This window comes from Heteronotia binoei, chromosome 2, assembly GCF_032191835.1.
Source record: "Heteronotia binoei isolate CCM8104 ecotype False Entrance Well chromosome 2, APGP_CSIRO_Hbin_v1, whole genome shotgun sequence".
In the NCBI taxonomy this organism is placed as follows: domain Eukaryota; kingdom Metazoa; phylum Chordata; class Lepidosauria; order Squamata; family Gekkonidae; genus Heteronotia; species Heteronotia binoei.
In genome coordinates, this window is record NC_083224.1 from 12,826,857 (window position 1) to 12,843,125 (window position 16,269).

The 16,269-nt window shown below is 48.4% G+C and overlaps 1 protein-coding gene across 1 annotated transcript in view; it reads left to right on the forward strand.

The window, feature by feature from the left end:
- The window catches only part of RTEL1 (regulator of telomere elongation helicase 1), a 258,104-nt gene that overhangs the window by 205,098 nt on the left and 36,737 nt on the right, over positions 1 to 16,269 (forward strand). The window contains exon 33 of the mRNA XM_060230590.1: positions 12,967 to 13,164. Within this exon, the coding sequence (XP_060086573.1) occupies positions 12,967 to 13,164 (198 nt within the window). The remainder of the gene's footprint in view (positions 1 to 12,966; positions 13,165 to 16,269) is intronic.

The following is a 16,269-nucleotide window of genomic DNA, read 5'->3' on the forward strand; positions in this document are numbered from 1 at the left end:
TTTGCCGCATCTGGGCGTTGGGCAATGCTTCCTCTAAGCTGTGGAGTCTTGCGAGCAAGAATTTTACTTTGTGAGCTGCTGGCATTAAAGTTGTAAGCTACTGCATCAATTATTGTGCTCTGGGGCCGTCCTTTCTGGGCGAGGGCAAAAATGTGTGAGCCGGAGGCTAAAATACTCAGCTCACAGGGATCACTGGTGTTGGGGATGATTAAAAGCAGGAAGCCAGCCGGGGAGGCAGTGGGACCCTTGGATGACCAAGGGGTAAAAGGATTACTGAAGGAGGACAGGGAAATGGCTGAGAAGCTGAATGCAGGAGGGAGGGATGGTGGCTCAGTGGTAGAGCATCTGCTTGGTAAGCAGAAGGTCACAGGTTCAATCCCTGGCATCTCCAAAAAAGGGTCCAGGCAAATAGGTGTGAAAAACCTCAGCTTGAGACCCTGGAGAGCCGCTGCCAGTCTGAGAAAACAATACTGATGGACCAAGGGTCTGATTCAGTATAAGGCTGCTTCATATGTTCATATGTTCATGTTCATTTTTTGCCTACGTCTTCACTGTGGAAGACGAGAAGTGTTTGCCCGCTCCAGAACCACTGATTTTGGTAGGGCTGTTGAAAGACCTGAGTCAGATTGAGGTGACAAGAGAGGAGGTCCTACAACTGATAAACGAATTAAAAACTAATAAGTCAGCAGGTCCAACATGGCTTCTCTTCTGTTCTTATTGGGTTGTTTATTCATTTTTTATACAGATGCAGCAAAATTTTCCTTTGGTCTTCTGTCCTGAAGTAAAGAACTAAACTGTGCAAGCCAATATTAAAATTCTTGAAATATACATACTAATCATAGAATACATGTAATATACTATAGAATTCACACCATACAATCAACAGGATTTATCCACAATTCATATACGTCCAGCACTCAGCATAAATCACCGTGTCTATAGATCGCTTTCCTACGAGTCTTCTTTTTCAGTTCAAAAATGCAGTCCAGCTTCAGATATTGTATCCATAAGCCCGGTAGGAAATCCACTTCAGTAGCTCTTAATAAGAAATAAATCCAGATTGCTTGGAATCCAGTGTAGCAGTGTTCTTGCATAAACTGCCAAAGCAGCCCCACCCCAACATCTCTGCCGGCTTGTGACAGTGTTTTCCGTTCACAGCTTCCTCAGGGATTTTTCCGTGTGTGTAATTCTGGTCACCGCACCTCAAAAAGGATATTATAGCATTGGAAAAAGTGCAGAAAAGGTCAACTAGAATGATTAAAGGGTTGGAACACTTTCCCTATGAAGAAAGGTTAAAACGCTTGGGGCTCTTTAGCTTGGAGAAATGTCGACTGCGGGGTGACATGATAGAGGTTTACAAGATTATGCATGGGATGGAGAAGGTAGAGAAAGTCCTTTTCTTCCTTTCTCACAATACAAGAACTCGTGGGCATTCAATGAAATTGCTGAGCAGTCGGGTTAAAACGGATAAAAGGAAGTACTTCTTCACCCAAAGGGTGATTATCATGTGGAATTCACTGCCATAGGAGGTGGTGGCAGCTACAAGCATAGCCAGCTTCAAGAGGGGGTTAGATAAAAATATGGAGCAGAGGTCCATCAGTGGCTATTAGCCACAGTGTGTGTGTGTGTGTGTGTAATTTTTTTGGCCACTGTGTAACACAGAGTGTTGGACTGGATGGGCCATTGGCCTGATCCAACATGGCTTCTCTTATGTTCCTTAACAAACTATAACCAACTCATACATTCACAAACTTCTCCGCTGTTCAAAATACACATTCCTTATTTCTTATGTGCCGAATAAGCTCATGAAGGATTTTGTTTTGGCAGCTTATGGTCTGACCTTCTGGGGCCATAGAAAACAATTCCGCACCATCCTGAAGATGACAGCCCTTCAAGTACTTGAAGATGGTGATCCCATCTCCTCTCAGTCATCTCCTCTCCAGGCTAAAACATATCCAGCTCCTTCAACCTTTCCTCATAGGACTTTGTCTCCAGACCCCTCACCATCTTCGTTGCCTTCCGCTGGACCCCGTTCCAGCTTGCCTATATCTTGCCTATATCCTTCTTAAATTGCGGTGCTCCAAACTGAACACAATACTCCAGATGAGCTCTAACCAGAGCAGAGTAAAGCAATACCATTGCTTCACATGATCTGGACACTATCCTTCTGTTGATACAACCCAAAATTGCATTTGCCCGTTTAGCCACCATATCACACTGCTGACTCCAAATCCCTTTATTGGCATAGAAATAAAAAGTACAGCATAGCAAATTTACATGGAGTTTCAGCTATAAAAACCAGTCAGACATCAAGAAGGGGAGCTAGTCTTTTGCTCCCTGATTGTTATGGCAGCCGAAAGGTACTTTGCCACTAGGCTTGTGATATGGGGACATTGGTCAGATAGTAGGGGGAAAAACTAACTTCGCTTCAGGTGATCCATAAAAATTAGATAGAATAGGTTTGATTATACAGTCCCTACACTTCCCCATAAAAATCACAGTGAAGTAAGACATGGGCGATCATTTCAAGGTGCCTTCTATTACATGGGCAGACTCTAACCTGATAAGGGCTGTTAGCAAACCTCCCAGACAGTACCGCTGAGGGTAGAACATTGAGTCTTGCTAACATAAAGGATCAGCGTAACTGGGGTGAAGTAATCTGAAAAAGGGAGGCAGCAGGCAGCCCATGATCTGGGAAGATACCAAATGCAAAAGGGGAACAAGTTTCAGAAGACATTGAAGAAGAAGAAGACATTGCATTTATATTCCGCCCTCCACTCAAGAGTCTCAGAGCGGCTCACAATCTCCTAGATCTCCTCCCCCCACAACAGACACCCTGTGAGGTGGGTGGGGCTGAGAGAGCTCTCACAGCAGCTGCCCTTTCAAGGACAACCTCTTCCAGAGCTATGGCTGACCCAAGGCCATGCCAGCAGCAGCAAGTGGAGGAGTGGGGAATCAAACCCGGTTCTCCCAGATAAGAGTCCACACACTTAACCACTACACCAAACTGGCTCTTTATGTCCAGAAGAACAAAAGGAATTGTTTCTCAATATCGAAGATCCTCTGTTTCAGACTTCTGAATGCCTGCGTTTCACTTAGCATGCAGAGGTTGTCCAGGGGTACACCTATGGAATGTATTTTCTTCTGGATCTGACTATACCAAGTGGAAAGGAAGGAATCCGCTAGCATCATATGGATGTTACTAGCAGGGTCTGCCCTGAAGTGTAGGCGTAGCCAAAACTTTATAGTGAGTAGCCGTGCCCTGGTCTCAAATCAAATGGGTTCCAGTCTCTAGGCTCATTGCAGCACAGCTAACACAGTTGGGAACCCCCAAAATACGGCATAAAAATGCTGCCTGAATTTGCACAAGTTGGAAATTGAGGGCGCACACCCAAATGGGGATCCCATATAACAACTTTTAGCACTGAAAACACGAATGGCAGCTGGGACAAACGGGTTGCCGTTCTTGTAAAAAAAAAAAGGTAACCACCGCAGACGAACTATACCTCGACTGCTTGCTTACATTGTACTGTCCGGTTATGATTATATTGGGAAAAAGACCCTCCCAAGTATTTGAAAGATTTCACCCATTCAATGTTATTTCCCTTGAGGCAGCAGCTTTGTCATTTCCAGGACTTCAAAAATACTATCATTTTGGATTTTACATAGTTTATAGACAGGAAATGTGTCTCGCCGTATGAAGTAAAAGCGAGTCACAGGCGCTGGAGGCCCTTCTGCGAACGTCAGCGTAGAGCAATAAAGGGATAACGAATGGCCCAAGTTCAGGGGAGTGGCCATCAATAGCATAGCTGACTCATGTTCGATCGGCTAACACCCCTCGATCCTTTTTGCACATTCCACAAAGCGATGCCATTTCTCTCACGTCATCCTCTTTTGGATGTGCTCACTGGCTCATCCAGGCCACGCTGGGTCCCCCATCACGGCTGTCTCATTCTTGGTAATAAGGCACTATATAAACAGCAAAGCAGTCATCTTCCTCATTCCGACTCGAGTCTGACTGGCATTGTTGAGTGGGGACATGACTTTCCGTCCAAACGTCAGCGAGTCGGCATGAGGGAGAAGTTTTGGCTCCTTTCTGTAGACGTTCTCCTCTTCGGTCATCCGGGTTTCTCCCAGATCTCTGTTGTTCTTTCACTTCATGCAGGAATTGCTACAAAATTAACTAGGAAGCCTTTGCCAAAAGCATTCTTTGAGTAGGGCGGGCTCCAACTAAGTCTCCTTTGAGCAGATGGGACAAGCAGTATTCCCTCCAAGCAGAATTTATGGCAGGGGTGACGAACTCATTTGTTAAGAGGGCCGGATCTGACATAAATGAGACCTTGTTGGGCCAGGCCATGTCGGGTTGGGCTGAGCCATGTCGGGTCGGGCCTTGTGTGTACCTATTTAAGATTCTTCTTCTTCATGCGTGTACCTATTTAAGATTAGGTAGCAGAGATATAAATTTTATAAAGAACACAGACAAACAGATATACATACTTTTTAAAAAATAACTTAAATGCTTAAAATAACTTAATGCTTAAAACGTTAGCACTCATTGGTCTTAAAGATGCTTTCTTTGTATTTCTCCCATGGGATCCAGGGAACTGGGCAAAGGAAGCTCTGGCTCTTTCCTTCCTTCCCCAGGGGACTGGAGAGGGGGGAGGAGCCTCAGCCAATAGAAGGAAGAGAGGCTTGGCTCAGTAGCTCTGCTCTGCGATTGAGAGAGCTTGGGGGGGGAAAAAGCTCTTCCTCCCCCTTTCTCCCCAAGGGAGGAGCCTCAGCCAATGGAGAAAACAGAGGTTTTGCTCTGTAGCGCCTGTGCGATTGAACAAGCCTCGCAAAGCAAACTGTGATGCAGAAAGGGGCAAGAGAGAGGGAGAAGGAAGCAGATGACAGCCAGTTGCTCGGGGGCCAAATTCGGCCCCTAAACTGCATGTTTGACACCCCTGATTTATAGTTTATGGTTTATTAGACTTATATCCCGACCGCCCCACCAAAGCAGGCTCCGGGCGGCTCACAAATAATAAAATCGCAATAGCATTCCAACTCATTAATGCGATACCTTAATTACATCATATTTAATTAAAAATTAAATTAAACATTAAAACAATCAGGTGCTAATATCATTTGATGTCATTTCATTTCTGATGGCCTTCAGTATTTGTCAGGTATCATTCTTTACTACTATATCGGTACGCCAGAATCAATGAAAGGCTAGCTGGAATCGTGTTGCCTTGCAGGCCCCTGTTCACAGAGACCAGTCGGGCTGTCCGCTAGCTCACAGATTTTTAGCCTCCAGCTCATACGTTCTTATCTTAGGAAGAACGGCCCCAGAGCACACCAGTCAATCAATCAATTCTTTATTATGGTCCGAGGACCAGCCAGTTTGAAGCAAGTAGAAAGCAGGTAAAAAGAACTGATATAAGGAAGTCCTTCTTCACCCAAAGGGTGATTCCCTATGAAGAAAGGTCGAAACGCTTGGGACTCTTTAGCTTGGAGAAACGTCGACTGCGGGGTGACATGATAGAGGTGACACAAGATTATGCATGGGATGGAGAAAGTAGAGAAAAAGGTACTTTTCTCCCTTTCTCACAATATAAGAACTCGTGGGCATTCGATGACATTGCTGAGCAGACAGGTTAAAACGGATAAAAGGAAGTACTTCTTCCCCCAAAGGGTGATAAACATGTGGAATTCACTGCTACAGGAGGTGGTGGTGGCCACAAGCATAGCCAGCTTCAAGAGGGGTTTAGATAAAAATATGGAGCAGAGGTCCATCAGTGGCTATTAGCCACAATGTGTGTGTATATATATAAAAAATTTTGCCACTGTGTGACACAGTGTTGGACTGGATGGGCCATTGGCCTGATCTAACATGGCTTCTCTTATGTTCTTAACACGTGGAATTCACTGCCATGAGAGGTGGCGGCGGCTACAAGCATAGTTGGCTTCAAGAGGGAATTGGATAAGCATCTGGAGCAGAGGTCCATCAGTGGCTATTAGCCACAGCGTATTGTTGGAACTCTCTGTCTGGGGCAGTCATGCTCTGTGTTATTGGTGCTTGGGGGGGGGAGCACAGTGGGAGGGCTTCTAGCCCCACTTGTGGACCTCCTGATGGCACTTGGTTTTTTATGGCCACTGTGTGACAGTGTGTTGGACTGGATGGGCCATCGGCCTGATCCAACATGGCTTCCCTTCTGTTCTTATGTGGCACAGAGTGTTGGACTGGATGGGCCATTGGCCTGATCCAACAGGGCTTCTCTTATGTTCTTATGTGACACAGAGTGTTGGACTGGATGGGCCATTGGTCTGATACAACAGGGCATCTCTTATGTTCTTATGTGACACAGAGTGTTGGACTGGATGGGCCATTGGTCTGATCCAACATGGCTTCTCTTATGTGACACAGAGTGTTGGACTGGATTGTCCATTGGCCTGATCCAACAGAGCTTCTCTTAGGTTCTTATGTGACACAGAGTGTTGGACTGGAGGGGCCACTGGCCTGATCCAACAGGGCTTCTCATATGTTCTTATGTGACACAGAGAGTTGGACTGGATGGGCCACTGGCCTGATCCAACAGGGCTTCTCTTATGTTCTTATGTGACACAGAGTGTTGGACTGGATGGGCCATTGGCCTGATCCAACAGGGCTTCTCATATGTTCTTATGTGACACAGAGTGTTGGACTGGATGGGCCACTGGCCTGATCCAACAGGGCTTCTCTTATGTTCTTATGTGACACAGAGTGTTGGACTGGATGGGCCATTGGCCTGATCCAACAGGGCTTCTCATATGTTCTTATGTGACACAGAGTGTTGGACTGGATGGGCCACTGGCCTGATCCAACAGAGCTTCTCTTAGGTTCTTATGTGACACAGAGTGTTGGACTGGAGGGGCCACTGGCCTGATCCAACAGGGCTTCTCATATGTTCTTATGTGACACAGAGAGTTGGACTGGATGGGCCACTGGCCTGATCCAACAGGGCTTCTCTTATGTTCTTATGTGACACAGAGTGTTGGACTGGATGGGCCATTGGCCTGATCCAACAGGGCTTCTCATATGTTCTTATGTGACACAGAGTGTTGGACTGGATGGGCCACTGGCCTGATCCAACAGGGCTTCTCTTATGTTCTTATGTGACACAGAGTGTTGGACTGGATGGGCCATTGGCCTGATCCAACAGGGCTTCTCATATGTTCTTATGTGACACAGAGTGTTGGACTGGATGGGCCACTGGCCTGATCCAACAGAGCTTCTCTTAGGTTCTTATGTGACACAGAGTGTTGGACTGGAGGGGCCACTGGCCTGATCCAACAGGGCTTCTCATATGTTCTTATGTGACACAGAGAGTTGGACTGGATGGGCCACTGGCCTGATCCAACAGGGCTTCTCTTATGTTCTTATGTGACACAGAGTGTTGGACTGGATGGGCCATTGGCCTGATCCAACAGGGCTTCTCATATGTTCTTATGTGACACAGAGTGTTGGACTGGATGGGCCACTGGCCTGATCCAACAGGGCTTCTCTTATGTTCTTATGTGACACAGAGTGTTGGACTGGATGGGCCATCGGCCTGATCCAACATGGCTTCCCTTATGTTCAGGTTTGTAAATGTGCATAAAAATAAGTTCTAAGTCAATTACATTCCCTTAAGCACACAGTTCCTTTTCCTAAGAGCGAATACACAGAATTTTGGTACTTCATGTGTTACCTGTTTCTGGCTATCCCTTAATAAAAAATATCTGCAATATTTCAGGCCTGAGGTCAATATAGTCTTGCAAGGGTTTGAATTTAGAGAGTCATAGGATAAGTATTTGACACCTCTCATCCTGATAGAGGGTACAGCGTAAAAGTATGCCAGCGCACTAATTTACGCAGCAGCTCACCACTTTAATGCCAGTCGCTCACGAAGTAGAATTTTTGCTCACAAGACTCTGCAGAGGGAAAATTGGTGGCAAGCAGGGAGGCCCGAAGATCTTCTCGCCCACCTAGGAACCATTCACTGTTTGGGGGATATTCACAGAATTGGAAGGGACTTCCAGGGTCATCTAGTCCAAGCCCCTGCACAATACAGGAAATTCACAAACTCCCCCCTATTCCAGTGACCCCTATTCCATCCCTAAATCTCTTTGGGAAAGAAAAATGGTACATATTCTGCATTTCCCTTCTGACCTAATAGTGGAAAACCGGTCGGGCTGTCAGAACGATTCGGGGTTGATTCATTCCAGAGCATTTGATTCATGCGCTCAGAAGTTCCATGGGATTGTTTGAGAAATGTCGACTGCAGGGTGACGCAATAGAGGTTTACAAGATTATGCATGGGATAGAGAAGGCTGAGAAAGAAGTCCTTTCCTCCCTTTCTCACAATGCAAGAACTCGTGGACATTCAATGAAATGGCTGAGCAGTCGGGTTAGAACTGATAAAAGGAAGTCCTTCTTCACCCAAAGGATGATTAATGCATCGAATTCACTGCCACAGGAGGAGGTGGCAGCTACAATCATTGCCAGCTTCAAGGGGGGATTGGATAAGCAATATGGAGCAGAGGTTCATCAGTGGCTATTAGCCACAGTGAATTGATGGAGCTCTCTATCTGGGGCAGTGATGCTCTGTGTTCTTGGCGCTTGGGGGGGAGCAGAGTGGGAGAGCTTCTAGTGTCCTGGCCCCACTGGTGGACCTCCTGATGGCACTTTTTTGGCCATTGTGTAACACAGAGTGTTGGTCTGGATGGGCCATTGGCCTGATCCAACATGGCTTCTCCTTATGTCTGGGGCAGTGATGCTCTGTATTCTTGGTGCTTGGGGGGCCACAGTGGGAGGGCTTCTAGTGTCCTGATCCCACTGATGGACCTCCTGATGGCACTTGGATTTTTTTGGCCACTGTGTGACACAGAGTGTTGGACTGGTTGAGTCATTGGCCTAATCCAACATGGCTTCTCTTATGTTCTTAGGTGTGGGGCAGTGATGCTCTGTATTCTTGGTGCTTGGGGGGCCACAGTGGGAGGGCTTCTAGTGTCCTGGCCCCACTGATGGACCTCCTGATGGCACGTGGGTTTTTTGGCCACTGTGTGCCACAGAGTGTTGGACTGGATGGGCCATTGGCCTGATCCAGCATGGCTTCTCTTATGTTCTTATGTCTGGGGCAGTGATGCTCTGTATTCTTGGTGCTTGGGGGGCCACAGTGGGAGGACTTCTAGTGTCCTGGCACCACTGATGAACCTCCTGATGGCACGTGGGTTTTTTTGGCCACTGTGTGCCACAGAGTGTTGGACTGGATGGGCCATTGGCCTGATCCAGCATGGCTTCTCTTATGTTCTTATGTCTGGGGCAGTGATGCTCTGTATTCTTGGTGCTTGGGGGGCCACAGTGGGAGGGCTTCTAGTGTCCTGGCACCACTGATGAACCTCCTGATGGCACGTGGTTTTTTTGGCCACTGTGTGCCACAGAGTGTTGGACTGGATGGGCCATTGGCTTGATCCAACAGGGCTTCTCTTATGTTCTTATGTAACACAGAGCGTTGGACTGGATGGGCCATTGGCCTGATCCAACAGGGCTTCTCTTATGTTCTTATGTGACACAGAGTGTTGGACTGGATGGGCCACTGGCCTGATCCAACAGGGCTTCTCTTATGTTCTTATGTGACACAGAGTGTTGGACTGGATGGGCCATTGGCCTGATCCAACATGGCTTCTCTTATGTGACACAGAGTGTTGGACTGGATGAGTCATTGGCCTAATCCAACATGGCTTCTCTTATGTTCTTAGGTGTGGGGCAGTGATGCTCTGCATTCTTGGTGCTTGGGGGGCCACAGTGGGAGGGCTTCTAGTGTCCTGGCCCCACTGATGGACCTCCTGATGGCACGTGGGTTTTTTGGCCACTGTGTGCCACAGAATGTTGGACTGGATGGACCATTGGCTTGATCCAACATGGCTTCTCTTATGTCTGGAGGGTGACCCAGCCTTATTCCTCCTTTGGATCTGTTCTGTATACTGGCAAGCACGTTGTTAGGATCAGTGCTTCCTTGAGAGTTCATACAAGTTCCAAGAGGCTGGAGTTATGTCTGTCAGAGCAGGGGAGGAACACTTCTCACTGCCGGGCACCGGAAAGCTTTTGAAGTCCTGCTTTCAAAGAGGGGTACAGGAGTTAGCTGTGTTCCTGGCCGCCTTCTATGACAAGGAAAGAATGAAATCTCTCCCATGCCCGATGTAATTTCTCACCAAATTATCCAGAAGTTGTACTCAAGCGCCATCTCTCTGCTTCCAAAGGTTGTCCCTTGCTCCAGCGTGCAGCTTCCACCTTCCTCTCCTCCTCTTTACGGCAGCCTCCCAGTGAAGGAGAGAGACGGTGCCTTCAACTGTGTTTTCCTACAGCTGTGGAGGCCAGACCACCTCTTATTCCTGCTGGGTGCCCAAAAATGCAGCTCTAGCATTTCTGGTCTCCCAACAACTGAAGTAGGTTTTTATGCCACGAGAGCCAGTTTGGTGTAGTGGTGAAGTGTGCGGACTCTTATCTGGGAGAACCGGGTTTGATTCCCCACTTCTCCACTTGCACCTGCTGGAATGGCCTTGGGTTAGCCATAGCTCTCTTATTTGGGAGAACCGGGTTTGATTCCCCACTCCTCCACTTGCACCTGCTGGAATGGACTTGGGTCAGCCAGAGCTCTCTTATCTGGGAGAACCGGGTTTGATTCCCCACTCCTCCACTTGCACCTGCTGTAATGGACTTGGGTCAGCCAGAGCTCTCTTATCTGGGAGAACCCGGTTTGATTCCACCCTCCTCCACCTGCACCTGCTGGAATGGCCTTGGGTCAGCCACAGCTCTCTTATCTGGGAGAACCGGGTTTGATTCCCCACTCCTCCGCTTGCACCTGCTGGAATGGCCTTGGGTCAGCCAGAGCTCAATTATCTGGGAGAACCGGGTTTGATTCCCCACTCTTCCACTTGCACCTGCTGGAATGTGGCCCCCCAAGCACCAAGAATGCAGAGCATCACTGCCCCACACCTAAGAACATAAGAGAAGCCATGTTGGATTAGGCCAATGACTCATCCAGTCCAACACTCTGTGTCACATAAGAGAAGCCATGTTGGATCAGGCCAATGGCCCATCCAGTCCAACACTCTGTGGCACACAGTGGCCAAAAAAACCACGTGCCATCAGGAGGTTCATCAGTGGTGCCAGGACACTAGAAGCCCTCCCACTGTGGCCCCCCAAGCACCAAGAATACAGAGCATCACTGCCCCAGACATAAGAACATAAGAGAAGCCATGCTGGATCAGGCCAATGGCCCATCCAGTCCAACACTCTGTGGCACACTACCTTAAGGAGTCTCAAAGTGGCTTACAATCCCTTTCGCTTCCTCTCCCTGCAACAGACACCTTGGGAGGTAGAGGCAGGGTTGAACAAGTTCAGAGAAAACTGTGACTCAGGCCCTGCAGTAACTCTTCCAGAGAACTGAATGCCCTGCAAGAATGGAGAGGCAAAAGGGGAGGTCATTCCAGTAATGGTATTGAACTAAAGACACCCTTCGCTGCTGCACCTCGGCCAGTATTCTGTCCAGGTCCGAGCTTCCTTTAGCTAGCTGGAGAGGAAGGGGCAGCTGAATGGTTTTCAGCCAGCAATTGGAGTGGGAGCACACACATGAATATGCGCATATCAGGGGTGGGCAAACTGTGGCTCTTTGACATATATTGTGTGACTCCTGAACCACCACCCCCCACTGCCCTGTTGGCCTGGCTTGGAGAAGGCGTTCCTCTCTTTAAAGAACTTCTCCAAGCCAGTTGGTGGCCCGGAAAAACAAGCTCTGCCTCCCCCCAATGCAGAAAAGGAACTGCTTTTCTCCCTTTCTCACAATACAAGAATTCGTGGGCATTCAATGAAATTGCTAAGCAGTCCGGTTAGAACAGATAAAAGGAAGACCTTCTTCACCCAAAGGGTGATTAACATGTGGAACTCTCTGCCACAGGAGGTGGTGGCGGCCACAAGCATAGCCAGCTTCAAGAGAGGATTGGATGAAAATATGGAGCAGAGGTCCATCAGTGGCTATTAGCCACAGCATATTGTTGGAACTTTCTGGGGCAGTGATACTCTATATTCTTGGTGCTTGGGGGAGGGGTGCAAAGTGGGAGGGTTTCTAGCCCCACTTGTGAACCTCCTGATGGCACTTGGATTTTGGGGGGGGTTTTGTGGCCACTGTGTGGCACAGAGTGTTGGACTGGCTGGGCCATTGGCCTGATCTCTTATGTTCTTACATCTGTATCAAGTACAGAGTCCCTTTGCTCTCTTCAGCTAGGTGTGGCTTATTTTAATAAAACCAGCAAACGGCATAGCAGAAATCAAGCAGAAGGGATCCCAAGGCACAAACCGAGGTGCAGGATTTCACTAAGAACAGTAAACCAGGGGTGTCAAACATGCGGTCTGGAGGCCGAATCAGGCCCCTGGAGGGCTCCTATCAGGCCCCCCAGCAACTGGCTGTCATCTGCTTCCTTCTCTATATATCTTGCTCCCTTCTGCATCACAGCTTGCTTTTCAAGGCTTTGCTACAGAGCAAAACCTCTATTCTCCACCTTCTCCATCCCATGCATAATCTTGTCAACCTCAATCATGTCACCCTGCAGTCAATGTTTCTCCAAGCTAAAGAGCCCCAAGCGTTTTAACCTTTCTTCATAGTAAAAGTGTTCCAATCCTTGAATCATTCTAGTTGCCCTTTTCTGCACTTTTCCCAATGCTATAATATCCTTTTTTGAGGTGCGGTGACCAGAATTGCACACAGTATTCCAAATGAGTCCGCAGCATCGATTTGTACAGGGGCGTTACGATACTGGCTGATTTGTTTTGTCTTAGAAATAGATTAGTGTGTTTTTTTTCCTTCTGACTTCTAGGAAACAAAGGGCTGGGTTTCATTAAACGCCTTGGCCTGGAACAAGCTAGCTTATTTCCATTTTGGCATTGCTTTCCTTTCCGTTTTCCAGGATTCTCGGCGTTTGTGCGCCCTCATCACAAGAAGCGATTCAGGCAGATGTGCCAAGATCTGACTGGGATGAATTGCCCCGAGGACAGCAAGAAGCTCCCGTCGCCAGGCCAGGATCAGGGCCTCTTCGGTTCTGAGGAGGGGTGTTCCACTGGAGAAGAGGCGGGGATTCAAACAGAAGCTGCTCCCTCAGTCCCAGGTGGGAGACTCTTGTTTTGCTAGACCAGGGGTAGGGAAAGTTGGCTCTCCAGATGCTTTTTGCCTACAACTCCCATCAGCCCCAGACAGCATGGCCAATGGCTGGGGCTGATGGGAGTTAAGAACATAAGAGAAGCCATGTTAGATCAGGCCAATGGCCCATCCAGTCCAACACTCTGTGTCACACAGTGGCCACAAAAAATTATATATGGAGAAGAGGCGGGGATTCAAACAGAAGCTGCTCCCTCAGTCCCAGGTGGGAGACTCTTGTTTTGCTAGACCAGGGGTAGGGAAAGTTGGCTCTCCAGATGCTTTTTGCCTACAACTCCCATCAGCCCCAGACAGCATGGCCAATGGCTGGGGCTGATGGGAGTTAAGAACATAAGAGAAGCCATGTTAGATCAGGCCAATGGCCCATCCAGTCCAACACTCTGTGTCACACAGTGGCCACAAAAAATTATATATATATATATATATATATATATATATATATATATATATATATATATATATATATATATATATATATATATATATATATATATATATATATATATACATACACACACACACACACACATATATAATAGCCACTGATCCATATTTTTATCTAACCCCCTCTTGAAGGTGGCTATGCTTGTGGTCACCACCACCTCCTGTGGCAGTGAATTCCACATGTTAATCACCCTTTGGGTGAAGAAGTACTTCCTTTTATCCGTTTTAACCTGTCTGCTCAGCAATTTCATCGAATGCCCACGAGTTCTTGTATTGTGAGAGAGGGAGAAAAGGACTTCTTTCTCTACTTTCTCCGACCCTGGACTTCCAAAGTGGAAGGGCTTCTAATCCCACTTGTGAACCTCCGGATGGCACTTGGGTTGTTTTTGGGGGGTTTTGCCACTGTGTGACACAGAGTGTTGGACTGGATGGGCCATTGGCCTGATCCAACATGGCTTCTTTTATGTGACTCAGAGTGTTGGACTGGATGGCCCATTGGCCTGATCCAACAGGGCTTCTCTTATGTGACTCAGAGTGTTGGACTGGATGGGCCATTGGCCTGATTTAACATGGCTTCTCTTATGTAACTCAGAGTGTTGGACTGGATGGGCCATTGGCCTGATCCAACGTGGCTTCTTTTATGTGACTTAGAGTGTTGGACTGGATGGGCCATTGGCCTGATCCAACATGGCTTCTCTTATGTGACTCAGAGTGTTGGACTGGATGGGCCATTGGCCTGATCCAACATGGCTTCTCTTTTCTTCTTATGTCACTTTGCAGAGGCAGGCTGTGGCAAACCACCGTTGAATGTTTCTGGCCTTGAAAACCATACAGCTTGATTGGCCAAACTTGCTCAATGTAAGAACCACATAGAATAAATATCAGATGTTTGAGAGCCACAAGACATGAATGTCAGATGTTCGGGAGCCGGGAGGAAGGGAAGGAGATGGTGATAAGGAAGATAGATACACAGACAGACAGACACATAGCAGAAAGAAGGAGATGTGGAAAGAAAATAACTTTAAATGCATTCTCCAAGCCACTTTAATTGCATTCTCTGGCTCGGTGAAGAGATTTAAAGAGACAAAGGCCTTCTCCAATCTGGCTGACAAGGTGGTGGGGGCTTCAAGAGCCACACAATATGTGTGAGAGAGCCACAGTTTGGCCACCCCTGCCATATAGCATCACCATAAGTTGTCTGTAGCTTGAGAGCAAAAAAAAAAAGTTAAAATAGTTTTTAAAAAATTAGATACTTTGTTTATTAAAACATATCCTGGGTCCCACTTGTACTGCACAAAGATGAACCCCGTGAAGCTGCCTCATACTGAACCAGACCCTCAGTATGTTGTCCGCTGAGACTGGCGGCAGCTCTCCAGGGTCTCAGGCAGAGGTCTTTCCCATCACCTCCTGCCTGGTCCTTTTAACTAGAGATGCCGGGGACTGAACCAGGGACCTTCTGCATGCCAGGCAGAGGCTCTTCCACTGAGCCATGGCTCCTCCTCCTGGCTCTCCAGGGTCTCAGGCAGAGGTCTTTCCCATCACCTCCTGCCTGGTCCTTTTAACTAGAGATGCCGGGGACTGAACCTGGGACCTTCTGCATGCCAGGCAGAGGCTCTTCCACTGAGCCATGGCTCCTCCTCCTGGCTCTCCAGGGTCTCAGGCAGAGGTCTTTCCCATCACCTCCTGCCTGGTCCTTTTAACTGGAGATGCTGGGGATTGAACCTGGGACCTTCTGCATGCCAGGCAGAGGCTCTTCCCCTGAGCCACGGCTCCTCCTCCTGGCTCTCCAGGGTCTCAGGCAGAGGTCTTTCCCATCACCTCCTGCCTGGTCCTTTTAACTAGAGATGCCGGGGACTGAACCTGGGACCTTCTGCATGCCAGGCAGAGGCTCTTCCACTGAGCCATGGCTCCTCCTCCTGGCTCTCCAGGGTCTCAGGCAGAGGTCTTTCCCATCACCTCCTGCCTGGTCCTTTTAACTAGAGATGCCGGGGACTGAACCTGGGACCTTCTGCATGCTAAGCAGAAGCTCTTCCACTGAGCCACAGCCCCCCATGGCTGCTCCTCCTGTCTCTCCAGGGTCTCTGGCTGAGGTCTTTCCCATCACTTCCTACCTGGTCCTTTTAATGGGAGATGGTGGGGATTGAACCTGGGACCTTCTGCATGCCAGGCAGAGGCTCTTCCCCTGAGCCACGGCTCCTCCTCCTGGCTCTCCAGGGTCTCAGGCAGAGGTCTTTCCCATCACCTCCTGCCTGGTCCTTTGAACTGAAGGTGCCGGGGATTGAACCTGGGACCTTCTGCATACCAAGCAGAGGCTCTGCCACTGAGCCATGGCTCCTCCTCCTGGCTCTCCAGAGTCTCAGGCTGAGGTCTTTCCCATCACCTCCTGCCTGGTCCTTTGAACTGAAGGTGCCGGGGATTGAACCTGGGACCTTCTGCATGCCAAGCAGAGGCTCTTCCACTGAGCCACGGCTCCTCCTCCTGGCTCTCCAGGGTCTCAGGCAGAGGTCTTTCCCATCACCTCCTGCCTGGTCCTTTTAACTAGAGATGCCGGGGACTGAACCTGGGACCTTCTGCATGCCAGGCAGAGGCTCTTCCCCTGAGCCACGGCTCC